This window comes from Eptesicus fuscus, chromosome 23 (assembly GCF_027574615.1).
Source record: "Eptesicus fuscus isolate TK198812 chromosome 23, DD_ASM_mEF_20220401, whole genome shotgun sequence".
NCBI classification, from domain to species: domain Eukaryota; kingdom Metazoa; phylum Chordata; class Mammalia; order Chiroptera; family Vespertilionidae; genus Eptesicus; species Eptesicus fuscus.
The window spans coordinates 3,992,175-4,020,113 of record NC_072495.1 but is presented as its reverse complement, the minus strand read 5'-3'; the positions used below and the strand labels follow the sequence as shown (position 1 = coordinate 4,020,113).

Below are 27,939 nucleotides of genomic sequence, written 5' to 3'. Positions count from 1 at the left end.
CAATGAGTCACTCTCATCATTGATGTTTCTATCTCTCTCTCCCTCTCCCTTCCTCTCTGAAATCAATAAAAAATATATATATTTTAAAAAGTGTGGGGTACAGGCCTAACCGGTTTGGCTCAGTGGATAGAGTGTCGGCCTGCGGACTGAAGAGTCCCGGGTTCGATTCCGGTCAAGGGCATGTACCTTGGTTGCGGGCACATCCCCAGTAGGGGGTGTGCAAGAGGCAGCTGATCGATGTTTCTCTCTCATCGATGTTTCTAACTCTCTATCCCTCTCTCTTCCTCTCTGTAAAAAATGAATAATAATAATAATAATAATAATAAAAAGCCGCCGAAACCGGTTTGGCTCAGTGGATAGAGCGTCGGCCTGCGGACTCAAGGGTCTCAGGTTCGATTCCGGTCAAGGGCATGTACCTTGGTTGCGGGCACGTCCCCAGTGGGGGGTGTGCAGGAGGCAACTGATCGATGTCTCTCTCTCATCGATGTTTCTAACTCTCTATCCCTCTCTCTTCCTCTCTGTAAAAAATCAATAAAATATATTTTAAAAAATAATAAATAAATAAATAAATAAATAAAGCCTTAAAAAAAAAAAAAAGTGTGGGGTACAGGTTGAGTACACAGATCCACTCAGGTTTAAGTCCCAACTAGGCTCCTTGCTTGTGTTAAATTTCAGGCTGGTTACTCTCTATGCTTCAGTTTCCTCCTCTATAGAAAAAAGATTAATAAAATCCACCTCTCAAATAGGAATAAAGGAGATGCTATGCCGGGCAACCTCAAACTACGGCCCGCGGGCCACATGTGGGTGTTTTTGCAATTTTGTTTTTTTTTTACTTCAAAATAAGATATGTGCAGTGCGCATAGGAATTTGTTCATAGATTTTTTTAAAACTATAGTCCGGCCCTCCAACGGTCTGAGGGACAGTGAACTGGCCCCCTGTTTAAAAATTTGAGGACCCCAATATGCATTTAGGACTTAGGATAATCCTTGTCACTAATAAGCATTCTTGACTCATTGCTATCCACTAGAAACAAAATGCAAATTACATATGTAGTAGCCACATTTATTTTCTATTATTTTAAATATATTTTTATTGATTTCAGAGAGGATGGGATAGGGAGAGAGAGATAGAAACATCAATGATGAGAGAGAATCATTCATCAGTTGCCTCCTGCATGCCCCACACTGGGGATCAGGCCCGCAACCCAGGCATGTGCCCTTGACCGGAATTGAAGCCAGGGACCCTTCAGTCCACAGGCCAACACTATCCACTGAGCCAAACCGGCTAGGGCTGTAGTAGCCACATTTTAAAAAGGGAAAAAGAAACAGGAAAGATTAATGTTCATATATCTTATCTAATTCAATATATCCTAAATGTTATCACTTCTACTTGTAACCAATATTTTAAAAAATCAATGAGGTCACTCACTTATTTTTTTCGTACCAGGTCTTGGAAATTCGGTGTGTGTTGGATACTTACAGCACTTCTCAGTCTGACTAGCCACATTCCAAGTACGAAGTAGCCACATGTGGCTAGTGGTTACCACACTGGACAGTTTTAAATATTATCTGGCATCATTATTTTGCTATTTCCTCAGAAAATCATTTCCTAACCTGCTAGGCCAGTGGTCGGCAAACTCATAAGTCAACAGAGCCAAATATCAACAGTACAACGATTGAAATTTCTTTTGAGAGCCAAATTTTTTAAACTTAAACTTCTTCTAACGGCATTTCTTCAAAATAGACTCGCCCAGGCCGTGGTATTTTGTGGAAGAGCCACACTCAAGGGGCCAAAGAGCCGCATGTGGCTTGAGAGCCGCAGTTTGCGGAGCACGGTGCTAGGCTATGTCAGGGCTCCTGTTATTAAGATCTTTACTTAGCAACCTGAAGCACTTGTCATAGTTACAATTAAATAGTTCTGATGCACTTGTTGTTTGCCTCTGTTCATCTTCTACTAGACTTTATTATATATATATATATTTTTATTTTTTTTTATTTTTTTTTTTCAGAGAGGAAGGGAGAGGGAGAGATAGAAACATCAATGATGAGAATCATTGATTGGCTGCCTCCTCCAGGCCTGGGGATCGAGCCCAAAACCTGGGCATGTGCCCTTGACTGGAATTGAACACCGGGACCCTTCAGTCCGCAGGCTGACGCTCTATGCTGAGCCAAACCAGCTAGGGCATTCTTCTACTAGACTTTAGACTTCAGAAAGGCAAAAACCATATCTGTCTTGTTCACTGCTCTACCCCAGTGCCTGGCATAGGGCACAGCACATAGTAGGTGCTCAATAAAAGTATGCTCTGTGAATAACATTTATTAAGTACTTCCTAATGAATTAAGGTGAGGGCTGCACTAACTGATGCTGGAAAGAAAGAGGGGATTAAGAAAAGAAAAAAAAATGATTTATAGTAATAAATCCCAGAGCTTAGAATATAGATGTAGAAATGTTCTTTACAAAAGCAACAATTGGTCCTTGTAGAAAGATAATTAGAAAGGAAAAAAAAGAAGATAAACTAAGAGATAAAAATCCACAGCCAAAAAACTGAATGCCCAGTTGTACAGTCTTCTAGACCATTGTGGTACACACATATACACACATGTAAGTATCTACAGCACATATACAAAATGTTTAAATGTGCATTTTTATACTTATGTACACTGCTTTGAAAACTGTTATTTTCCTCTTTTTTTATTGTCTAAAGTTTTACATATGTCTCCTTTTTCCCCAATTGACCTCCCCCCCCCCCTCCCCCGCCCCAGCCATTCCCACCCCCGGCAAGCCCCCCCCGCCCCACCGCCCCAGTGTCTGTGTCCATTGGTCATGCTAATATGCATGCACACAAGTCCTTTGGTTGCTCTCTAACCCCCCACCTCCCCTGCCATTTGTCTCTGGATCTATTTGAAAACTGTTCTTTTTCACTTAACACTATCTTGTAAGCTACTTTTCATGGCACTCAATATTTTTCTAAAACATGATTTTGGGGGGCAAAATAGGGTTCCATCGTATTACTGTTCCCATATTTACCAGTTCCCTGGTTAAATTTAGTTATTTCCAAGATTTCACAGTAGCCAGCAATGCTGAGAAGAACATCGTGGTAGTTAAATCTTGGGGCACATCCTTAATTATTTCCTGAAGATCAATTCCTAGAAGCGGACGTGCTGTGTCAGAGGTTAAGTGCGCTGCTGTCAGTCCATTAGCTGGGTGCCGACACAGCGCTGTCCATAACAACTGTGTCTAGATAAATATATACTGACATTTCACGCACACTGACTCCCACATAATACCTTAGGGTGACCCCACGAAGAATTGCCCCCAAGCCCATCCGGCGTGGCTCAGTGGTTGACGTAAAACAGTTCTAAGAAAAATAAAACGGAACAGTGTGTGTAACGTGTACCTTTGAGGAGAAAAACGGGAACCAATTTATTTGTTTGAAATGCTTACACATGGTGGAGCATCTCTGGAATAAATAAACTCTAGTGTCTTCTGGCAAGGGGTGGGGTGGGGTGGGGTGGGGTGGGGTGGGAGAATGGGGTAGCTGGGGATCAGGAATGGGAAGGGGATTTCCCTAAATACCCTTCGGGATCTTCTGAATTTTGAACCACATACACAACCTTATCTACTCCTAGAATGAGTTAATATTTCAAAATAAAACACAACCGTAAAAATGACACCTCAGACATTGACATGAATCAGCTGCAGAGTGATTCAAATCAGGCCTGGAAAGGTTTCCTGGAAAAGGGGGAACTCTGAGCTGATTTTTGGAGACTAGGAGGCCATGGGATGGGCATTCCAGAAGGAAGAGTTGGGTTAGTGATCAGAAATGTATGCTGAGCCGAAACCGGTTTGGCTCAGTGGATAGAGCGTCGGCCTGCGGACTCAAGGGTCCCAGGTTCGATTCTGGTCAAGGGCATGTACCTTGGTTGCGGGCACATCCCCAGTAGGGGGTGTGCAAGAGGCAGCTGATCGATGTTTCTCTCTCATCGATGTTTCTAACTCTCTATCCCTCTCTCTTCCTCTCTGTAAAAAATCAATAAAATGTATTTAAAAAAAAAAAAAAAAAGAAATGTATGCTGAGCCTGCCTGATGTGGTTCTAGTGGTCGAGTGTCAACCCATGAACCAGGAGGTCATGGTTCGACTCCCGATCAGGGCACATGCCCTGGTTGCAGGCTCGATCCCCAGTGTGGGGCGTTGCAGGAGGCAGCCAAGCCATGATTCTCTCTCATCATTGGTGTTTTCATCTCCCTCTCCCTCTCCCTTCTTCTCTGAAATAAATAAAAATATATTTTAAAAATAAATAAAATGAAAGAGGTGCCCACTGTAGCAATCAATGTATTTGCCCAGAAAGCCACATAGGAGGGCATCTGGAGAATGTTTGATGTGTGTGTTTGGACGCGCTCTGCAGTTTTCCCAGGATTCTCCCGGGTTAGGGAGGGGGAGGGGGAACGCAGATCCAGTTCTAACACTTGTTGTTCTGTAATCCTGACCCGCTCCCCCTCCTCCATGCAAGGAAACATCCTTGGAAACATCAGCCCCTGATGGAACGGACCCCCACCCAACCCTCCCACAGTTCCCGAGCCAGCCTGGACCATTGGCTCCAGGGGATGGAAAGGGGGACCCCAAGGACTCTGTCAGCAGGGAAAGGGTCCACCAGCCCCCAACAGCCTCTCAGTGTTCAAATGACAGCAGGAGGTCTGCAAGCTCACCGGCTTCTCTGGGTTAAACATGCCCCATGCCCGGGGCCCTCAGTGTCCATCTCAGAAGAGAGCTGGCTCACAGCTCTCAATCACTGGGAAATTTACTGAGGCCCTGGCTGGTGTGCATTGTCCCATGCACCGAAAGGTCACCGGTTCGATTCCCGGTCAGGGCACAAACCCAGGTTTCCAGTCCAATCCCTGGTTGGGAGGCAGCTGATCGATGTTACTCTCACATCAATGTTTCTTTCTCCCTCTCCCTTCCTCTCGCTCTCAAATCAATAAACACATTTTAAAAAAATTAACTATGGCCAATTTATTTTTTTCCGCAAAGCTTTGAAGCCAGACTTTCTGGGTTCAAATCCTCTCCACTAACCACTTGCTGAGTGACCCTAGGCCACTTACTTAACTTCTCTGTGCCTTAGAGTCCCTGCTGTAAAAGGATGTCAGGATCACATCTATCTCAGAGGCCATGGGTCTCCACCCTGGCTGTGCATGAGAATCACCTGGGAAGCTTTTAAAAATTCTGATGCCCAGGCTGCATTCCAGGCCAATTAAATCAGAATTTCTAAAGATTAGTCTTGCCCTAACAGGTTTGGCTCAGTGAATAGAGCATCAGCCTGTGGATTCTAAGGGTCCCAGGTTTGATTCCGGGCAGGGGCGTGTGCCTTGGTCGCGGGCACATGCCCAGTGGGGAGTGTGCAGGAGGCAGCTGATTGTTTCTCTCTCATCGATGTTTCTGGCTCTCTGTCCCTCTCCCTTCCTCTCTGTAAAAAAAAATCAATACATTTTCTAAAAAAAAAAAAAAAGATTAGTCTTGGGCAAAAATATATTTTTTAAAGCTTCCTAGGTGATTTCATGTCTCACCAAGAAAGTCTCCTTGCCACAGAAAGTGTGTGGGTGCTAAATGAGATAATATAGGGAAAGTGCTCCCTATGGTACCTGACACAAAGTTAAATGCTTTGGTGGGGATGTAGGACCAAGTATCCGAGATTGGGAGGTGGTCAGGGAGGGCTTCCTAGAGGAGGGGGTGGCTGAACTGTGAACTGAAGGAGGACAGAGGACAGGATGCATTTCAGCAGGAGCTGGGGTCTGAAGCCAGGAGGATGTGGCCCTTTGCAGGAACTGAAAGTCACTCCCTGTGGCTGGAGCTGAGAAAGGAAAAAGGGAGAGCTGGGGAGAAGGCATTGTACTGGGTCCTCTAGTGAGGTCAGAGGTCATGGAAAATCACTGGGCTTTATTCTGGCATGAAAGTTTTAAGCAGGGCAATGAGTGACCTGGAGGGGGCCTTCACTACCACCACCGCCACCACCAAATCAGAAGCAGCAAAGCCTTTTAGCCTTTTCTTACTTTTTCTTTAAAAAGATGTTTTTATTGACTTCAGAAAGGAAGGGAGCCGGGGAGACAGCTGATTCCTAGTTGGGAGGCAGCTGACCGATGTTACTCTCACATCAATGTTTCTTTCTCCCTCTCCCTTCCTCTCTCTCTCAAATCAATAAACACATTTTTTAAATGATGAGAGAGAATCACCAATTGTCTGCCTCTTGCACACCCCCTACTGGGGATCAAGCCCACAACCCGGGTATGAGCCCTGATTGGGAATCAAACTGGCGATGTTTTTGTGCACGGGAGGAAGCTCAACCAACTAACTTATTTTTAAAAAATATATTTTTTTATTGATTTCAGAGGGGAAGGGAGAGGGAGAGAGAGATAGAAACATCAATGATGAGAGAGAATCATTGAATGGCTGCCCCACACTGGAGCTGGAGCCGCGTAACCCCGGGCATCTGCCCTGAGAATCGAACCGTGACCTCCTGGTTCCTAGGTCAACGTTCAACCACTGAGCCACGCCAGCCGGGCCTAACTAACTTTTTGATCCATACAAAAGTTGCCATGGGAAGAAGGACCCACCTTCTATTTTCTCAGGCCTGTTTTGACACCCAGATTAGCAGCTAGAGTGGAAAGGGTTTGCGTGCATTATCAGAGCATGCTGTCAAGGGTATTTATAGCTCCTTGAAACGTCCGACTCTGGATGGCACATACTGGCCACTCTTGCAGGTCCCATAATCAATGTGGAGTCTCCAGGATGCCCCTTTGAGCAGAGATCACGGACCCCCTCTGTCCATCACATTTGTTCGGTTCGGACACATGGCTTGTCGGGGGACACCGGTTCTGAACACAGGCCCTGATCCCAGGAAACCTCCCCTGGGTTCCAAGAAGCAGCGATGTTAACTTATCTTACTCAGCCGTGACATCTTGGCGCCTGATCAGGAAGTGGTGCAGGGCAGTGGGTGTGAAAAGAAAAGGGCTTTTAGTATCAAATGGTTTCTGTATTAAGTGTCGTTCATCCACAGATAACTGATTACTTGAGGCAAAATGCACTTTACAGTAAAGGAAGTGAGAGAGAGAGAGAGCAGTTACTGCCTTCACCAGGTGCTCACCCTCAGCATCACTAACAGTGGAAGTACAGTACCCAGTTCACAAAGCCGCCTCTGTGGTGCTCCTGAATCCAGCTTTGAGGTCTAATTCCACTTGACAGGAAGTACAGCGGACAGAGGGACATGTTAACGCCACAGGGGACAGAAGCCAGAATGTGGGACATTCTGCAAGGTAACTGCTTTGGACTCTTCAAAACCTCCATGTCCTTAAGGAAAGAAAAAAGGCCAGGGGACTTGTTTAGATGATAAAACACCCATTTTCGGCTGGTGTGCCATGGCACAGGTATGCCTCAAGAACTTTTAAAAACGCAGTACCTGCCAAAACCGGTTTGGCTCAATGGATAGAGCATCGGTCTGCGGACTGAAAGGTCCCAGGTTCGATTCTGGTCAAGGGCATGTACAGGAGTGTGCAGGAGGCAGCTGATCGATGTTTCTCTCTCATCAATGTTTCTGACTCTCTATCCCTCTCCCTTCCTCTCTGTAAAAATCAATAATATATATATATATGTATATATATTTTTAAATATTTTATTGATTTTTTACAGAGAGGAAGAGAGAGGGATAGACAGAAACATCAATGAGAGAGAAACATCCATCAGCTGCCTCTTGCACGCCCCCTACTGGGGATGTGCCCGCAACCAAGGTACATGCCCTTGACCGGAATCGAACCTGGGACCCTTGAGTCCGCAGGCCGACGCTCTATCCACTGAGCCAAACCGGTTTCGGCTAAAATATATTTTTAAAGATAAAAAATAAATAAAAAATAAAAACGCAGTACCTGACTATACAGTCAGGGGCACTGACCTCTTTTCCCTGAGATTGTCAAATTTTAAAAACGACAGTGGCCATCTGGTGTGAATGAATCAAATGTATACCTTTTTTTAAAAAAAAAATACATTTTATTGATTTTTTTACAGAGAGGAAGGGAGAAGGATAGTTAGAAACATCTATTAGCTGCCTTCTGCACATCCCCTGCTTAGGGATGTGCCCGCCACCAAGGTACATGCCCTTGACCAGAATCAAACCTGGGACCCCTCAGTCCGCAGGCTGACGCTCTATCCACTGAGCCAAACCAGTCAGGTTGATATACCTTTTTTGTTGTTGCTAATCCTCGCCGGAGGATATTTTCCCCATTGATTTTTAGAGAGAATGGAATGGAGTGGGAGAGACACATCAATTGGTTGCCTCCTGCAAGCGCCCCAACCGGGCCGGGTAAGGAGCCCGCAACCGAGGTACGCGCCCCGGAATCCAACCCGCCACCCTTCAGTCTACGGGCCGACGCTCTAACCACTGAACACCCCAGCTAGGGCAACCTTTTTCTCTTACACTTTTGGGTGCGATACCTTCAGTTTCCCTTCCAAGCCTGCGAATCTGTGACCCTTCTGAAAGGGGTCGCCTACACACAGGAGGGATGGCAGGGAGGCGGGCGCCGCCGTTCGCTCGGTCTTGGTGTGTAGGTGAGGCCGCCACCACCAAGCGCACACGCCCTGCCGTGCGAGGTCTCGGGGAGACAGTGCCAGGTTCGGGGACTCCTCACCCAGGAAGACAAGACAAAGAGAAACGAGACAGGAAGTCGGAACAAGCTTAAGTTGTAAAAAGCTGGTAAAGACCGGGAAACTCCATCCTCTCTTTGGAACCGCACAGTCCAGTCTCCGTAGAGACCGTCAAAAATTGCCAGTGCCGACTATATTTCAAGTCGTCACGGCGGGGTATTGGGAAAAGTTTTCAATTAGCAATAATCGCGCCTCGGATACACCTCATTGGCTACGATACTGCCACTGCGCAAAGCTGACGCCATGGCCGTGAGCCACGCTCCCTGGCGGACGGGAACGGCCTTTACGCTGAGGGTGAGCGCCCGCCGGCGAGGTCGCGGATCCGACCCGTCCCCCTTGGAGCAGTTGTAGTTCCAGGCCCGTCTGCACCGGAGGTTTCTTGTGGTTGGACCATCTCGCGTAGAACGTCCAGATTTGGGGGAATGAGCGTACATTCGCTGGGGATGCTGGGGGATCTTATGCAAATCAGCATAACGTCACAGAGGTGACCGTAATGACTTGAATTCGGAGAAAAAGGGAGCGGCGGGAAAAGAGCAACAAGTAGCTGGGGGCGCGGGCGCCGATGCCAGGGGCAGGGGCCGGAGGGAGCATTTCCGGAGCAGCTACACCTCGGGCGTCAGTGTGGCAAAGACGGAAAGATGCAGCGTGGACGGGAGAAAACAGGTCCAAGCCGCTTTCCGCAGGTAAAGACTTGAACAGCGGAGGCAGTTTAGGCACCTATTCCTGGGACCAACACAAAAAAGTGATTCTTTCTTTCCAACCGAAAAGATCAGTCTCCGTAGAGACCGTCAAAAATTGCCAGTGCCGACTATATTTCAAGTCGTCACGGCGGGGTATTGGGAAAAGTTTTCAATTAGCAATAATCGCGCCTCGGATAAACCTCATTGGCTACGATACTGCCACTGCGCAAAGCTGACGAACGCTTCGCCTGCCCATCGTCCCCAATAAGCAAGGTTCCTAATTCAGAAAGGCGAGTTTGAAGCTCATGGAAAAACTTTCAATTACTGTTTGGTTGAAAATTAAACAGCCACATTAGGATCTCTCGAAAATGCATAAGCTGTTTTTGAAGATTTTCTTGCTTTATTTCACTTCACTAGATTTTGGTGGAGAATGAAGCAAAGCATTATGGGAGGGAACATGCTAGTAACCTAACGCAGACTAGGAATTGGGGCGGATGAGAAACGGGCTCAGTGTCAGGGTACTGTTCACTTGATTCCCAATTCACAGGGTAGCTGTCCTCTCCAAAATAAAATATTTTTATTATTGTAAAATATACGTAACAAAACTTGCCACGTTAACCATGTTCAAGTGTACAGTTCATTAGCATCAAGTACATTTTACGTGGCTTGCAACCATCGCTGCTCTATATCTCCAGAACTTTTCCGTCATCCCAAACTGAAACTCTGTACCCATTAAACACTAACTTTACATCGTTCCGCCCCCCACCCCCTGGCAACCTCTATTCTACTTTCTGTCTCAATGAATTTGATTATTCTAAAAACCTCACATTAGCAGAATCATCCAATATTTGACCTTTTGTGTCTGGCTTGTTTCATGTTTTTAATGTCCATCCATGCTGTATAGTATATTTCAGTTTCAGTTTATGACTGATATTCTGTTGTATGGAATTTTGTTATCTATTCATTCTACAATGGGCATGCATTGCTTCTATCTTTTTTAAAATGTAATTCTTTTTTTAAAAAAATATTTTTTTATTGATTTCAGAGAGGAAGGGAGAGGGAGATAGAACCATCAATGAGAGAATCATTGATCAGCTGCCTCCTGAACGCCCCCTACTGGGGATTAAGTCCACAACCCAGGCATGTGCTGTTGGTTAGAATCAAACCTGGGACCCTTCAGTCTGCAGGCAGATGCTTTATACACGGAGCCAAGCCAGCTAGGGCTGCTTTTACCTTTTTGAAAAATATGTTTTTATCTCTGGGAAGGTGGGGGTGGTAGGTGGGTGGGAAGAGATCAACCAAAGAACTTGTATGCATATATGCATAGCCCATGGACACAGATGTTAGGGTGGTGAGGGCCTGGGGTGCGGGGTAGGGGCAGGCTAGAAGGGGTCAATGGGAGGGAAATGGGGGACTTATGTAATACTTTCAACAATAAAGACTTAAAAAATTTAAAAAATGTCTTTATTGATTTTAGAGAGAGAGAACGGGAGGGGGAGAGAGAGAATGAAAAATTGATATGTAAGAGAGTCAACCGCTGCCTCCTACATGCCCCCCACTGGAGATTGAGCCCACAACCCGGGCATGTGTCCTGACTGGGAATCGATCCGGAGACCTTTCAGTGCGTGGGAGGACGCTCAACCACTGAGCGGCTACCTTTCGGCTCTTGTAAATAGTGCTCCTAGGAACACGGGCACAGAAGTATCAGTTTGAGTCCTTGTTTTCCATTTTTGTGTATATACCTAGAAGTGGAATTTCTGGATCATATACTACTTATATGTTTAATATAAAAGAGTTTTCTGTGGACATCTTAATTTAGAAGAGAGAGGCTGAAAGAAAGAAGCTATTTCCACAGCGAAGTTCACAGCTCATGAAATTTGAAGCGACGTTCACTCTCATTGCCTGTGTACCCTCTGCAAGTGGAAAGCTGGTAGAAACTGCTACCTGGATTTGAGTTATATTCTCCAAAATACTTCTGGTTTTTGCTACTCATTAAGATGCAAATAATAGTCTCTGAGAAAGAAACCTTCTCCTCACTATTTTATTATAAAAAATTTTCAAACACGAAACATTTAAACTATTGTTCAGTGAATATTCATGTAGTTGGCATCTGGATGCAAAAATGAACATCTTTAAAAGGCCTGTATGAGGCTGATGTGTAGTTAATTTTTTTTCACCCAGCTATAAATGCCAGGGTAAGAAAAACCAGCAGGAAAAACAACAACACTAACAACCTGATTAATTTAGATTAATTTGCTTTGATATAATCCAGGACTTATTCATTCCTGGTGTGGTGGAGTTGTGAGAAATAAAAAGAGCCCCGGCAGGTGTGGCTCAGTAGGCTGAGCGTTGTCTCGTGCACTGAAAGGTTGCCGGTTTGATTCCTGATCGGGGCACATGCCCAGGTTGCGGGTTCAATCAGGTGCATGCAGGAGGCAGCTGATCTGTTTCTCTCTCTCTCTCTGCCCTCCCTTCCTCTCTCTAAAATAAATAATAAAAAATAAAAATCTTTAAAAAAAGAGAGAAATAAAAAGGACTTAGCCCTAGAGAATGTCTTGACTGGGTGGCTCGTTACCTCCTGTCAGTAGCTATCAAGGGAACTGGTGTGTTTCACCAGCTGTCTTGGATGACTTCATCCTCCACAGATAACGTTCCAGCACTAGGAGAAAGTGGAAAATTCAGTTCGCTTCTCCCCAGAACATTCGATCTTTGGGGTCTGGAAGCACAATAGTTGTATATTCCTAGCCAGTCTCTATTGATAATGCTCATCCTGCTTGGAGAACTGAAAAAATAACATGGGTTTGAAATATTTCATAATAAAATTTGGCTGGGGTGGGAGGAATGTCACTTTGGGGGCATTTCCATGGTTTTGATCAAATACTCATGTGTGCAGAAAATGTTCTGGACTGCAACCGTTCTGACTTGGTAAAAGTTTCCAGTCTGCGTTTGGTCCTTTCTGTTGGCCAGCGGACAGAGTAAGGCGGCACAGAAGGCCGTCCGTGCCAGGGATTCTCCAGCTAGCGGTCGTTCTGTCAGTGACCTACCCGAGCGGCTGCTGGAGGCACTTCTCCCAGACGACTGCCCTCCGTCACTGTCCAGTATTTACCTCCGCACGTTCAATGGAGGACCAGGACTCAGACTCACTCCAGCTTCCATCCTCTTCCTCGGGGCTTCATTTATCGTAAACAGAGGTCTTTAAGGTCCCTGCTAACTGCCCTTCACTTATGCCCTAAAACACTCACAAATTGATATCTTATTTAGGTGGTGCTATAGAGCAGAGGTTCTCATCGGCCACACATTTGAAACAACTGGGAGGTTTGAAAACCGGCTTGATGCCCAGGTGTTCCCCCAGAGTGAAAACCAGGCTTTGTGCTGGTTAACTCAGTAACGCACAGGGTGGAAGATAAGATTGGAGAAGCCACGTGGGTGAACACATTAGTCCCTGTGTATTAGAGTTGCCTTTAGTTGTTCATGAGTATGTAAAAACATCAAATTTTCAGGTACTTGTGAATGTACTTGACAACCCACAGCAATAAGGGAACTTGACCCTGTCACAGTGAGTGGAAGGGTCCCAGGTTTGATTCCGGCCAAGGGCACATGCCGGGGTAGCGGGCTCCATCCCCAGTGGAGGGCGTGCAGGAGGCAGCCTACCAGTGATTCTCTCTCATCATTGATATTCCTCTCTCCCTCTCCCTCCCTCTCTGAAATCAATAAAAATATATTTCAAAAAAATAAAAATAAAGGTCAATGGAAAAAAATATCCTCGGGTGAGGATAAAGAAAAAAAGAGAGAGAATGAATTCCTAAGGGCTGTTTGGATGTATGATTTTGCACTTTAAAGACGTTGGTGTGACGCTCTAAATACTCAGGGAGGACAAGGTATGGTATCGGCTTAGTTGAGAGCAGCACATCCACGAGGAGCCCTCAGGGGGCGCAACTGGACAACCTGGTTATAGCAACTGTGAAACCTAGAGGATTGTGGGACTTGTAGTGTTTGCATTATTTAAGCTTCGTAAACTACATTACCCAAGATGCAAACGTAGCCAGGCAGTCCCACCGTCGGACTCGAAGTGTCCCTTAAGCGGTGGAAGGTAAGTGTGCTCCGTGCGGGCCGCGAGGTTCCCGGAGGTCGTGGGCTTCTTACCAGGGATGGCATGTCTCTGTGCCCTCTGGTGGGGCCTGGGAGAGGGCGCCCGTTCTCGCGGGGCGTGTTTGCAGCGGGGCTTCCCGAGCCCTTGGTCTCAGGAACTAGGACTCTGTATTTGGTTAGCCGTTCACGTGGAATGCCAAGGAGAAATCGGGGTCCCGAGTCCAACCTGGAAATCCAAACATAAAATAATGTTTGCACGTGGGGCGCACGTCACTAGGGGATTTCTGTGTTCTATCAAATAATGCCAACGCCTTGTGTTTGCAGCTAGAAACGCGGACACACCGGGGTGTAATGACTTGCCAGGTTTCACTACAGTTGCTGTTTGCAAGTAGCTGTTTGCAATTGAGAGGAACTAAAATAACACGGGGGAAAACGAAAAACAAGAGGTGTGCGTGTGCTTAATTATATTAGTAAAATGAAAAGTCTGAGCAAACAACTTTATTAACACCTGGCACACTAGAACTCAAGTGTGCTTCCTTAGCTTATGAAGAATAAGGTAGTTCTGGTTGCAGGTCCAGTTCTCAGCCAGGGCACCCACCTCAGTGGCGGGTTTGATCCCCGTCAGGGCTGTATGGAGGCCGCCAGTCATTGTTCTCACATCCATGTTGCTCTCTCTCCCTCTCCCTTGCTTGAAAAATTGATGGGGAAAAAACATATCCTCAGGTGAGGATTAAAACATAATAATAAAGAAATAAGATAATTCTAATTTAGAAGACGGGATGTAGGGTTAAGGAACACAAAGTTCCCCAAGGGATGGTATTAACTAAAATATAAATATATTCCTCTGATGGGGGCATCTTCAGATGCAGTCATAGATGGAATAACAACGAGGTATTAAGGGATTTAAAGGGTATTGAGGTAAGCCATTAACCTCTTGAAGTTTATAAGGAATTCATGTCTGACCAGCTGGTGTTACTGGGAGATTCACAATAGGGCCTTAGATTATACTGCTTCACCGATTTTTACTTTGTCCTCCCTCATTTTTAAATAGGCTATGTTTTTACAGCCCCCTCTTAAAAAAAAAAACAAACACCACCAAAATATACAGTTCCCTTAAATGCAGAAAGCCTTTTTAAGTTAATTTTCATCTGATGGCTGCAGCACAGGAGAGCTCTGGCTATCGGTTCTTAAGAGGCCAGGAAGATAAGATTGGCTCGGGCTGTGATGAAATGGTCCCGTGTGGAGACGACTTTATTTGTGGAAGGTATTAGGACTTCTTGACCAAAACAGATGATTAAAAACATAATAAAAAGGTAGGCTTGTTGCTTCGGGTGGACTTCATGGGACCCAGGAGTGTGTGCTGGAATCAGTTTGCACTTGTGAGATTCCAGGTGTTAAATTTTCAGGAGTTTGCTGGCCAGTAATGAAGCCATTGGCAGCATGAAATTGGCCATGAGGGATGACTGTATCTTTTGTTGAAGGGGAAGGGGGAGCCAGTTTATCAGCACAGCCCCGCAAAGGTCAGTTTTCTCTGTCAGCCTGGAGCCCCAGTGTTCAATACATCCCTGAGTCATCAGATCCTGAGCTAGCTCACACCCTCCCAAACTTTACAAATGATGGACTTGGGTTTCAGAGTAAGATTATAAAGACACTCTAGGGGTGAGTGGAGGGAAGGGGGCTGTACCTTTCTAGGGAAAAACATTTCTAGTGAAATATTGTTTATTTGGGGCCATCCTTACAGGTACCGAAGTCATTAGTTAGTTCACTGTCAATAGGTGGTTCTGATAAGCATGCACTCTGCCACAGAAAGCACATGGTCTGTGTGGACAGCTTTTAGATATGTAAAACCTGTGGTCCTCTCCAATACGTAGTTCTAACATCTAGACATTATCTTCCAGAAGACGGTGTTGTACGCAATGCTAACAAATTCCCACCCGCCAGCCACTTCTCAGTCTCATGCTCTTGGCTCTCATCACCCATCTCTTAAAATATCTGCATGTGCAGCCGAAACCGGTTTGGCTCAGTGGATAGAGCGTCGGCCTGCGGACTCAAGGGTCCCAGGTTCGATTCCGGTCAAGGGCATGTACCTTGGTTGCGGGCACATCCCCAGTAGGGGGTGTGCAAGAGGCAGCTGATCGATGTTTCTCTCTCATCGATGTTTCTAACTCTCTATCCCTCTCTCTTCCTCTCTGTAGAAAATCAATAAAATATATATAAAAAAATAAATAAATAAAATATCTGCATGTGCAAACGTTTGCTGATAATTAAACCTTTTGGGCCCTGGCCCGATAGCTCAGTTGCTTAGAGCCGTGGTCGGCAAACTCATTAGTCAACAGAGCCAATTATCAACAGTACAACGATTGAAATTTCTTTTGAGAGCCAAATTTTTTATTTTTTATTTTTTTATATATATATATTTTTTTATTGATTTTTTACAGAGAGGAAGAGAGAGGGATAGAGTCAGAAACATCGATGAGAGAGAAGCATCAATCAGCTGCCTCTTGCACACCTCCTACTGGGGATGTACCCGCAACCAAGGTACATGCCCTTGACCGGAATCGAACCTGGGACCCTTCAGTCCGCAGGCCGACGCTCTATCCACTGAGCCAAACCGGTTTCGGCAAGAGAGCCAAATTTTTTAAACTTCAACTTCTTCTAACGCCACTTCTTCAAAATAGACTCGCCCAGGCCGTGGTATTTTGTGGAAGAGCCACACTCAAGGGGCCAAAGAGCCACATGTGGCTCGCGAGCCGTAGTTTGCCGACCACTGGCTTAGAGCATCATCCTGATATACCAAGGTTGTGGGTTCGATCCCTGGTCAGGGCACGTACAAGAATCAACCAATGGCCAAAACCGGTTTGGCTCAGTGGATAGAGCGTCGGCCTGCGGACTGAAAGGTCCCAGGTTCGATTCCTTGATAATCTTACTCAAGGTACATGCCCTTGACCAGGTTTGATGTCAAGGGCATGTACCTTGGTTGCGGGCACATCCCCAATAGGGAGTGTGTAAGAGGCAACTGATCGAAGATTCTCTCTCATCGATGTTTCTAGCTCTCTATCCCTCTCTCTTCCTCTCTGTAAAAAATCAATAATAATAAAAAAAAGAATCAACCAATGAATGCATAAATAAGTGGAGCAACAAATCAATGTTTCTGTCTCTAAAATCAATAAATAAAAAATTTAAAAATCCTTTGGGTTGGCAGTTTCCAGATATAAGTTGGAGAGGTCTTAAAGTATCTTCCTTTAAGGTAAAGCATTCCACATTTTAGCTTCTCTTCAAACTTCTCCATCTTTTTTTTTCTTTGTCTAACTTTTCTGATCGTATCTCTTAAGCTTTTAAAATATTCAAAAGATATAATCATTTTCCTTCATCTCACGGCTTTGGCATTTCTGCACTACCACTGTCCTGAGCATACTAGGACATCTGCAAGCAGACATTCCTCTGAGGAATTACTTTAAAAAATTTATTGTGGGGATAGAATAATATAATGACCCCCCATCCATGGGCCCATCACCCAGCTTTAATAATTAACAACTCTTGGTTAATCTTGTTTCATTTCTATACTCCTATCTATTCCACAACCCTCCCCATATTATTTTGAAGCAAATCCTCCTAAATATATAATTTTATCCAAATATTTCAATGTATTACTCAGTAGGATGAGGACTTTTTAAAATATTATCTGTCATATGTTAAATAATTAATAATAATTTCTTAATATCAAACATCCAGTTAATGTTTAATTTTCCAATTTTATAAATGTCATATTTTAAAAGTTTGTTTGGATCAGGATTCAAATAAGGCCCACATACTTTAATCTATATAATCCCCCTTCGTATATCTATGTCTATCTCTATCTCTTGCAGTTTATTTGTTGGGAGAAATTTATTTGTCTGTCCTGTAGTTTCCCATAGTCTGGACTTTACTGATCGACAAATGGGTCATCTAACATACTGCTTTGGGCTCTGTATTTTCTATAAACATTAATTAGCTCTAGAGACTTGATTAGAGTCAAGTTCATTTTTTTTTTTTTTTTGCCAACACCACATCTTCCAAGAGTCTCAGAAGTCTGGTCCTCTCTTTGTAATGTTGATGCTCAGCGCCCAGATCCTTTGTTTCTCAGCCAGAAAAATGAAGATGCCCTGGCTGGTGTGGCCCAGTTGGTTGGGTGTCGTCCCACGCACCAAGAGGATCACTGGTTCAATCCCGGTCAGGGCACATGCTGGGGTATGGATTGACCTCCAGTAGCAGGTGTGCAGGAGGCAGCCAATGGATATTTCTCTCTCTCCCTCTAAAATCAATTTTAAAAACATATTAAAAATGCTGCTACTTAAAAAACAATGTGAATGAAGTTCTGATACATTCTCCCTTCCTCCAGCTCCTGGCAGCTACTGACCTACCATCACTCTAGATTTGCCAGTTCTAGACATTTCATATAAGTCGAGTCATGATTTTTGACCTTTTGTGATTGGCTTTTTATACCTAACACTAGAGGCCCGGTGCATGAAATTCGTGCACTGGAGCGTGCGGGGGGCCGGGGGGGCAGGGGTGGGGGGGCGAATCCCTCAGCCCGGCCTGTGCCCTCTCGCAGTCTGGCAGTCTGGGACCCCCTGGGGGATTGGGCCTAAGCCGGCAGTCAGACATCCTTCTCGCAGTACGGGGCTCTTGCAGTCTGGGACCCCTCACTCCTTACCACCCGCCTGCAGTGGAGGTGGGAGAGGCTTGCCAGCCGTGAGCCTGGCTTCTGGCTGCTCCTTAGTGCTGCCGTGGAGGGGCTTTTGGCTGAGTGGCGCTCCCCCTGTGGGAGTGCACTGACCACCAGGGGGCAGCTCCTGCATTGAGCGTCTGCCCCCTGGTTGTCAGTACGCATCATAGCAACCAGTCGTTCTGCCGGTCGTTCCACCATTCGGTCGATTTGCATATTAGGGTTTTATTATATAGGATAGTGTTTTCAATGTTTATCCATATTGTACCATATATCAGAACTTCATTCATTTTTTAAAAATATATTTTTTTGATTTTTTTAGAGAGGAAGGGAGAGGGAGAGAGAAACATCAATGAGAGAATCGTTGATTGGCTGCCTCCTGCACGCCCCACGCTGGGGATCAAGCCTGCAACCTGGGCATGTGCCCTGACCAGGAACTGAACCATGACCTCCTGGATCATAGGTCGCCGGTCAACCACTGAGCCATGCTGGCCCGGCTTCGTTTTTGTGTGTGTGTGTGAGCTGGTGCGTGTTTTTATTTCCTTCTTGCTGTTTTTCTGAATTTTCCAAATTTTCTACAGTGATCACTTACATTTGTATATAACATCAATCTACTCAATAAATACATATCATGTGTTAGGGAAAATATAATAATAGTAATAATGAGTAGGCACATCTTTGAGCACTTACCACGTGCCCAGCAACATTCTAAGTGTTTTATGTTGAGTATCCCAGTTAATCTTCCTTTTTCAGATGAGGAAAAGGGGGACCGGGGAGTTACGTCACTTGCACAGGTCACACAGCTTGAAGGACAGGAGCCGAGAGGAAGGAACTACCCCAGCGGGAGAGAAGCTCCGAGCTTCTCAGAAGCATAGGCAGATGTGCAGGACTGGCTTGAGGACTCCGAGAGAACGGTTTAACCCCCGAGTCCTCATTTCCCTTGCCCCGAGCTGACCTAGATGACCCCAGCAATGTCTGCTACTATCTGTTCAGTGCGCGGCCGTCTACACGTAACCAGCTAGTCCCAGACTCTGGAGCCCCATCCGTTCTACCAGTGAGTGTTAAAAAACAACACAGAAAGCCAAGCTCAAATGCCTTCTTCCCCATCCCCCGCCCCGCCCCAAGGCTTTCTTGATTCTCTTTCCTTTCTCCCTCCCCCTTTCTAGTGCATTTTGGGTACAGCTGCCTCCACCCCAAACTGGGAGCCCTCAGAAAGCAGCAGAGTCTGTTTTGCCCTGTTCCGGAAGTCACCCCAAGGCCTGATCCCTGCGAACCAGGGAATGCTGCTCCTTACGTGGACGTGAGCCTTCTGCACTCGCAGCCTCAGTTTTCTCTGGTGCACAGTCCATTTCAGGCACTGGTGCCACCAGGCATCCAGCCCCTCAGGCTTATACCCTAACTCATCCGCTCCTCCCTCTCCTCAAGCCCACATCCAACCAACCACGAGACACTGGGGTCCTTTCCTAAGTATCTCCGGGACCCAGCTCCGCCTCTCCATTGTCACTGTGGCCTCCTAAGTCAGCTACCACCGCGCACCCCTCTCCGCCAGTCCTAGCTCTCATCTCCCTTTTCCCAGGCCCACTCCTGCCGGCTTCATTCATTGTTACAGCTGATTAATACTCCACTGTGTGGACAGACCACATTTTGTTTATCTGCTCATCAACTGATGGTTACCTTTGTTTTTTAAAAACATTTAAAAAAACTGAAAAACATAAACAGCAACAAAGAATTTATAAAAAACAAGCAAGCCATCCCCTCCCCCGAAGTTCACAGGTACAGAGAACGGATTGGTGGCGGCCAAAGGCCGGGGTGGGGGTGGGAGGAGAAATGGGTAAAGGTGGTCAAAAGGTATAAAACTCCAGTTATGAAGTAAGTAAGTCACGGGGATATAATGTACTGCACGGTGAATACTGTAGTGCATATTTGAAAGTTGCTAAGAGAGTAGATCTTAAAATTCCTCATCACAAGAATAACATTTTTATGACTATGTGTGGTGACAGATGTAACTAAACTTACATCTGTGGTGATCATTTCACAATATATCCAAATACTGAGTCATTGTTCTATACCTGAAGCTAATATGTTACATATATATATATATATATACATCAATTATACCTAAGCCAATCACTCAGTCAGTTGGTTTTTCACAGGAGGTTTCTCTCTCCAGAATGAAGATGAACTCTGGGGTGGCCTTCAGGGCAGTGAAAGGCTGCTGGGTGGTGAACCTCAGCCAGCAGTGCTCGCACGGATCCATTGGGTTATTTGTGCCACCAAGTCCTCCTGTGGATCCTGAGAAGGTCAAAGAGCTACAGCGCTTCGTCACCCTTTCCAAGAGACTCCTAGTGATGACTGGGGCCGGGGTCTCCACTGAGTCAGGGATCCCGGACTACCGGTCTGAAAAGGTGGGACTCTACGCCCGCACGGACCGGAGGCCCATCCAGCACCGGGATTTTGTACGGAGTGCTCCGACCCGCCAGCGGTACTGGGCGAGGAACTTTGTGGGCTGGCCTCAGTTCTCCTCCCGTCAGCCTAACCCTGCACACCGGGCTCTGAGCAGCTGGGAGAGGCTCGGGAAGCTGCACTGGTTGGTGACCCAGAATGTGGACGCCCTGCACACCAAGGCGGGGAGTCGGCGCCTAACAGAGCTGCACGGATGCATGCACAGGTGCAGACACGTCGGAAAGGTTTGAATGCAGAAATGTGTAAGGGCAGGGACCTTGGCTGACCGGATCACTGTTGTCTTCATTAGATTTGAGAAAAGGATTTGGGAGCAAGTTGTTTAATTTGGAGTTGATCCCCAAACTTATGGAGGGAGTGGGGAAGTGAAATGGGGAAGGGAGGAAAGCCAAAAAGACCAACGACTCCACATGATTGTTAAGTCGTGTGGTCCTCGACGGACAAGCTTTATGAGTTCAGACACAGACGTAGTAAAGATTGGAGAAACCGGGGAAGCTCTTGTGGGTAAGGTGGGGCTTGAGACTGGCTCAGACTGGATCAGGCAAAGGAGGGGAAAGAGCTTTCTAAATGAAAGGAATGTGCAGAGCCCAGAAGAGACCAGTCTGGCCTCTGGGGAGACTGGTATGAGATCAGGTGTCTGGGAAGGCTAAACCCAACTCACAAAAAATCACGCAGGGCCGTTTGGGACTGTTGTGAGACCAAAGGGGCTATTACTACTTTCTGAGCAAGAAAGCAACGTGGTAAATAACATCTGAGGAAGGCCCGACAGGAATAGAAAAGGCTCAGTGTCAGCCTGGAGGACCCGGACTCGGGTGATGGCAGGGGAATGAGAAAACTAATGATGTTTGGGTCCTGGGCGTTTAGCCATCATCTTCCATCCCTCACTGGTCCAAGATCACTCTTGGGGGATTTTTGTCCCCTCACCCCCCATGTCAAACATCTACAAAAGTAAAGAGAATAGTATAATGAACTCCCATATACCATTATCCAGATTCAAAGATTTTTATCATGCCTACTTTATCCCTTCTCTCCCTGTCTCTTTGAAACATTTTAAAACAAATCCAAGATTTCTTATCATTGCAGGCGGGGCCTTTTAAATAAAAAATACACAGCATAGTCTGGTGGTTGACTAGATCAAGTAAAAGGAGTAAGTTTTTCCCCAGGGTTTCAGCCCAAGTAACTAGAGAAATGATGGTGATGGAGAATTTGGGGGTGGAGGCATGTGGTTGAAGACAGAAGGTGAACCTGACAGGTCTGTCAAGGAGACTTGGTGTTGGACTCCAGTTTGGGGGAGAGAGCAGGAGTGGAGTCCTCTGCAGAGGAAACCATTAGCACAGAGGCACTGAGGCAGTGTAAATAGTCCCCAAGCCGGGGGACGTAGACAGAAGACAAGCTGGGGGGTTGAGGAGCAGAGGAGGACCCAGTTAAGCCACCTCTTGTTCTTCCTTTCACCAGCTATTTAGTGGGCAGTGTTCTAGGCCAGCGGTCGCCCACCGGTGGTCTGTGAGGTCCAAAAGGTTGGCAACTGCTGGTTTAAGGCAAGAGAGGCAAGACTCAAAGTTCTAGACCTCACAGAGCTCAGGTTCTGGTTATTAGAGAGGTGACAAGAGAACCGGAAGACACCATGTCATAGACATCAAGGGAGAAAGTGTTTTAAAGAAAGGATGGTGATGGCCCAGCCCAGGTGGCTCAGTGGTTGAGTGTTGACCCATGAACCAAGAGGTCACAGGATCAACTCCTGGTCAGGGCCCGGATGCAGGCTCGATCCTCAGTAGGGGGCGTGCAGAAGGCTGCCGATGGATGCTTCTATCTCTCTATGCCTCTCTAAAATCAACAAAAACATTAAAAAACAAATAAAATATTTTAAAAAATGAAAGGATGGTGATGGATAGCAATAGTTACAGCAGATGAGGACAACAGGGAATGGAGGGGGAGACTGGTTTTGGTACTAAGGAGCTCATTTAGGTGATAGAGAATTTGCAGTCGTGCTAAGGATAAAAATGAGCTGGCTGGAGGGTAAGCAGGGAGTGTTTCGTAAGGAAACAGAGGTACATTACTTGTTCTAGAAGGTCGACAGTGGGAGGAAGGTGAGAAACGGAGGTAGCTAAGGAGGTCAGGAGAAGCTATTCCTAAAACTGGGTGATGGGAAAAGGAAGTGAGGATGGAGGGACTAAAAAGCGTTGGGGACGCCCCGTCTCTGGCAGCATGTGCCTCCCCAGGACAGCCGTTCATCGGCCTCCTCTTTGGTTTCAGGGTCCTCTGCCTGGATTGTGGAGAGCAGACTCCGCGTGGGGTGCTGCAGGAGCGCTTCGAGGCCCTGAACCCCACCTGGAGAGCCGAGGCCCACGGCGTGGCCCCTGACGGCGACGTCTTTCTCACAGAGGAGCAGGTGCAGAGCTTCCGGGTCCCCCCCTGCGCTCGCTGTGGAGGCCCCCTGAAACCAGATGTCGTTTTCTTCGGGGACACAGTGAACCCCGACAAGGTCGACTTTGTGCACAGGCGCGTCAAAGAAGCCGACTCTCTCTTGGTGGTGGGATCGTCCTTACAGGTATCGACGGTCACTGCCCGGTTGGGAGCCTCTCCGGGGCCCCCTACCAGCGATCTCTTCCCGCGTCCAGCCATCTCTTACTGTGCCGCCTCCTCCTCCTCCAGGTGTACTCTGGTTACAGGTTCATCCTCACCGCCCGGGAGAAGAAGTTACCGATCGCCATCCTGAACATCGGGCCCACGCGGTCGGATCACCTGGCATGCCTGAAGCTGGATTCTCCGTGTGGGGAGTTGCTGCCTTTAATAGACCCACGGTGACCACGGCCTGCTGTTCCTGAGCCAGAAGCTGGGACTTTTGCGTGTGTCCTGCTGCTAAAGGTAAATGCCTTCTCGGATACACGATTCCAGTTCCCATTCATCTGAGAGCACTGACAAAATATAGAAGGTTCTAGGCTTCTTTTTTTTTTTTTGGTCTTTTTAAAAAATATATTTTTATTCAGAGAGGAAGGGAGAGAGAGATAGAAACATCAATGATGAGAAAGAATCATTGATGGGCTGCCTCCTGCACGCCCCCTACCGGGATCGAGCCTGCAACCTGGGCATGTGTCCTTGACCGGAATCCAACCCGGGACCCTTCAGTCCACAGGCTGACGCTCTGTCCACTGAGCCAGACCGGCTAGGGCGGTTCTAGGCTTCTTAATGTGTGGCCATTCTGAATTTATTTTGTAATGTACATTAAGCTATATTGTTTGAAAGACTATGATTTTCAAATTGTAGGCACATGGCTATTTAAATGTTCCAAAATCTACCATAACCTTTTCTGTTTTTTAAAAATAACAGCTTGCCCTGACCGGTTTGGCTCAGTGGATAGAGCGTCGGCCTGCAGACTGAAAGGTCCCAGGTTCGATTCCGGTCAAGGGCATGTACCTTGGTTGTGGGCACATCCCCAGTAGGGAGTGTGCAGGAGGCAGCTGATCGATGTTTCTCTCTCAGCGATGTTTCTAACTCTCTATTCCTCTCTGTAAAAAATCAATAAGATATATATTTTTAAAAATAACAGCTTTATTGAGATATAATTCACATACATTTAAAAGTATACAATTAAGCCCTAACCGGTTTGGCTCAGTGGATAGAGCGTCAGCCTGCGGACTGAAGGGTCCCAGGTTCAATTCTGGTCAAGGGCATGTACCTTGGTTGCGGGCACATCCCCAGGAGGCAGATGATCGATGTTTCTCTCCCATTGATGTTTCTAACTCTCTACTCCTGTCCCTTCATCTCTGTAAAAAATCAATAAAATATATTTTTAAAAAGTATACAATTAAGTTGTTTTTACTACATTCACAAAGTTGAACATTAATGACCACTCTCTAATTTAAGAATATTTTCATCATCCCAGGAAGAAATCTTGTACCCATTAGCAGTCATTCCCCATCCTCCAGCCCTCCAACCCCCCCCCCCCCCCCCCCCCAGTCCTGGCAACAACTAATCTTTCTGTTTCAGCTCAGTCTAGACATTCATATATATGTACCCTTTTGTGTCTGGCTTTTTCACTTAATGTTTTCAGCGTTTATCCATATGGTAGCATGTGTGAGTATATCTAATTTAATCTGTGAGTACAACCACCTTTTTTTAAATAGACTTTATTTATTTTATTTATTTTTAAAAAATATATATTTCTTTATTGATTTCAGAGAGGAAGGGGGAAGGAGAGAGCAATAGAAACATCAATGATGAGAGGGAATCATTGATGGGCTGCCTCCTGCACACCCCCTGGGGATCGAGCCCGCAACCCAGGCATGTGCCCTCGGCTGGAATCGAACCTGGGTCCCTTCGGTCCGCAGGCTGACGCTCTATCCACTGAGCCAAGCCGGCTAGGGCACTAGACTTTATTTTTTAGAGCAGTTTTGGGTTCACAGGATTGAGCAGAAAGTGAAGAGTTCCCATATACTACTTGGATCGAATGATAAAAGAATGTTTCATTCTGTAAGAAACTGCCACACTGTCTTCCAAGGTGGCTGTTCATTTGCACTGCCACCAGCAATGGAGGAGAGTTCCACTTCAACAACCATTGTTAACTGTTCTCATTGAACTGCACACACAGAGAGGGGCACGCACCCTAAGTGGCCGCTTGATGACGACCGACAGCATCTAGGTCAAGGAACAGAACATCGCCAGCACCCAAGAAGTCCCCGTGGCACTTTTTAAAGTTTTTATTGATTTCAGAGAGAGGAAGGGAGAGGGAGAGAGGGATAGAAACATCAATGATGAGAGAGAATCACTGACCTGTTGCCTCCTATATGCCCCACACTGGGGATCAAGCCCGAAAGCCAGGCATGTACCCCAACCAGGAATCAAACCATGACCTCCTGGTTCATAGGTCGACACTCAACCACTGAGCCACATGGGCTGGGCCCTGTGACACATTTTAACTAGTTTCTTATTACTAGGATAACACCTATTTATTGTAGAAGTTTAGATGATGCAGATAAGTAAAAAGAATATAATATAAATTACCCATAATCCCACTACTGAGATAACCAAAGTTTAACATTCTGGTATAACTAAATCTGTTTTTACAAATATTGAATCATAGTGTTTCATTATATCCTATTCTGTAATGGCCATATTTACATGTCCTAAATGTAAATATGGACATGTAGGACCTCGCGTTACATCGGATCCATTCCTATGGTGCGATGTAACGCGATTTTCGCCCTAAGTCGGAACCCACCTACATAAGCACCTATGTCACTCACATGGAGCACAGACACAGCAGTAATGAAGTGAAACAGTAAAAAAAAAATTAAAAGAAAGATAACAATTCCTGACCTTTACTTGTGGTAAATACAGTAAATAATAAAAATATAATGCACATATGTACATACATTGAAATGATGGAACTTTTTTATAAATAAATGGGAGATGGCGATGTAACCACGAAACGACATACGTCAAGTCCGACATAACCCGAGGACTGCCTGTAATTTTTTTAATGCTATAATTTTTTGAATGGAAGGCTCGTTCCCAATCATTTCCCCCACTCCACTCTTGCCTTATTTTGGCATCAATTTGTTTCATTTGTTTTCAGATCCCTAAGGATTCATCCCTTCTTCCTTTAGTCGAAGCTCACCGAGTGCAGCCTGTAGAGGGCAGCAAACCAGCACCGCTCTGCCAGCCTCTCCGAAGTGGGCCCGTTTCCGAGCCACGGAGTTCAATCTTTCGGTTGATGAGATTTGCCCCTGAAGACAGACTTTTTCAAAGCAGCAGCTTCTCCTGATGGGAGAATGCTTTCAGTCCCTTTTTATCTCCTCAGGCAGAAGAAATGGCCCAAGAATATGTAGGTCAGGATGGTCTCTGGAGGACGAGCCAGGGCTCGCTAATGTGTGTGTGGGGGGGAGAGTAACGGGAGAAGGGAATGACTTAATTTATTATTCTAAATGGTTAAATGTCTTTCACTGAGCTGTTCTGATTTATTTTTTGAAAAGATGAGCTATGCTATGAATTAATTGTTTGTTAACCAAGGAATAAAGGAATCATTTTGAATAGCACACCAGGTATGCGGGCTGTACGTTTCTATTTTTTAATCAGCTAAAAGCAAATGGGACCTGATGACATGGTTCTCTAAGGATTTCTGCTTCATCTCAGCCCAAATGAGACACCTGCCTTGAACCCGGTCTGCAGGGAGGAAACAGTGAATTCCCAAGTGGGATCTTAAATTGATTTGTTTCTGCCGGGGGAAGCAGCAAGACTTGTTTGGTTACTGCATTAGCCAGAAAGAATCCTTGTACCGGGGCAAAGCTTTCTGCACAATCTCATCAGGAAGTGAAGCGGACGGAAGAATCGCAGTCTTTTGTCTACAATTAGGGCGAGCAATGCACGCTCATCCTGCACCTGCCTGGGAAGCAGGTTTCAGTTAACCGGGGTGGCCGGGATCCGAACACACAGAGTGCTTCTCACCCGCACAACTGTCGGTTTGCCGTGGCCGTGAGTGAACTCTGAAGAGGTGTACGGTTTTGTACTCTCATCCCAGCTTTTTTGCACGTGGAGAACCTGAAGTATTTTGAACCAGATTTGCTCAGTTATCCAAAGTCAATGCCAATAATTGTATTCAATCTGGGCCTTTTTAAAAAATATATATTTTATTGATTTTTTACAGAGAGGAAGGGAGAGGGATAGAGAGGTAGAAACATCGATGAGAGAGAAACATCAATCAGCCGCCTCCTGCACACCTCCTACTGGGGATGTGCCCACAACCAAGGTACACGCCCGGAATCGAACCGGGGACCTTTCAGTCCGCAGGCCGACGCTCTATCCACTGAGCCTGGGTCTTTTGAATCTCAAGCCATTTTCACCCACAAACCTCATAATGTTACTGACAGACACTATATTAAGGTACTGAGGCTACAAAGATACAACCTCTTGCCCTCAACTGGCTCACAGAGGGTGTGCTATCTCCCTCACCCTTACTCTACACCTGAAATGATAGTCATGCATGGAATGACAGAACGAGACAATTTAGTCCACCCCCATTCCTTTTTGAGGAAATTAAGATCCAGACTTACCTAAGGCCATAGTATGTAGTTTCAGAGCCAGGACTAGAATCCAAGGAGATTTTCCTCGCAATTCTTTTTTTTTTTTTTAACTGACTTCTAGAGAAGAGAGGAGAGGGAGAGAAACATCAATGTGAGAGCCAAACATCCATCAGCTGCCTCCTGCACGCCCCCTACTGAGGATCGAGCCTGCAACCCGGCCTGTGCCCTGACCCGGAATCGAACGGGCGGCAACCTGTGGGTGCATGAAACCCAACCAGCTGGGCCCTCCCGGTTCTTCTC

The 27,939-nt window shown here is 46.0% G+C and overlaps 1 protein-coding gene and 2 non-coding genes across 3 annotated transcripts; 1 reads left to right on the top strand and 2 right to left on the bottom strand.

Annotated features, from left to right (window-relative positions):
* Positions 1–8,782: 8,782 nt before the first annotated feature.
* LOC114231948 (U4 spliceosomal RNA) lies at positions 8,783–8,923 on the bottom strand. Its single transcript, XR_003617984.1, has one exon. It is a non-coding gene; the product is annotated as a U4 spliceosomal RNA (small nuclear RNA).
* Positions 8,924–9,459: 536 nt separating this feature from the next.
* On the bottom strand, positions 9,460–9,600 carry LOC114231976 (U4 spliceosomal RNA). The gene has a single exon (XR_003618008.1). It is a non-coding gene; the product is annotated as a U4 spliceosomal RNA (small nuclear RNA).
* A 3,755-nt stretch (positions 9,601–13,355) lies between these two features.
* SIRT4 (sirtuin 4) lies at positions 13,356–26,655 on the top strand. Its single transcript, XM_008142779.3, has 5 exons — positions 13,356–13,456; positions 20,331–20,828; positions 22,874–23,168; positions 23,273–23,485; positions 26,196–26,655. Exons 2-4 carry the CDS (start codon positions 20,332–20,334, stop codon positions 23,423–23,425), a joined length of 945 nt encoding a protein of 314 aa, XP_008141001.1. The 5' UTR covers positions 13,356–13,456; position 20,331; the 3' UTR covers positions 23,426–23,485; positions 26,196–26,655.
* Positions 26,656–27,939: the final 1,284 nt, after the last annotated feature.

Excerpts from the sequence above, each read along its gene's own strand:
- SIRT4 (XM_008142779.3), top strand. The coding sequence starts at position 20,332 with ATGAAGATGAACTCTGGGGTGGCCTTCAGGGCAGTGAAAGGCTGCTGG. Across the intron at positions 20,829-22,873 it reads CTGCACGGATGCATGCACAG|GGTCCTCTGCCTGGATTGTG; the intron begins GTGCAGACACGT and ends CTTTGGTTTCAG. Across the intron at positions 23,169-23,272 it reads TGGTGGGATCGTCCTTACAG|GTGTACTCTGGTTACAGGTT; the intron begins GTATCGACGGTC and ends CTCCTCCTCCAG.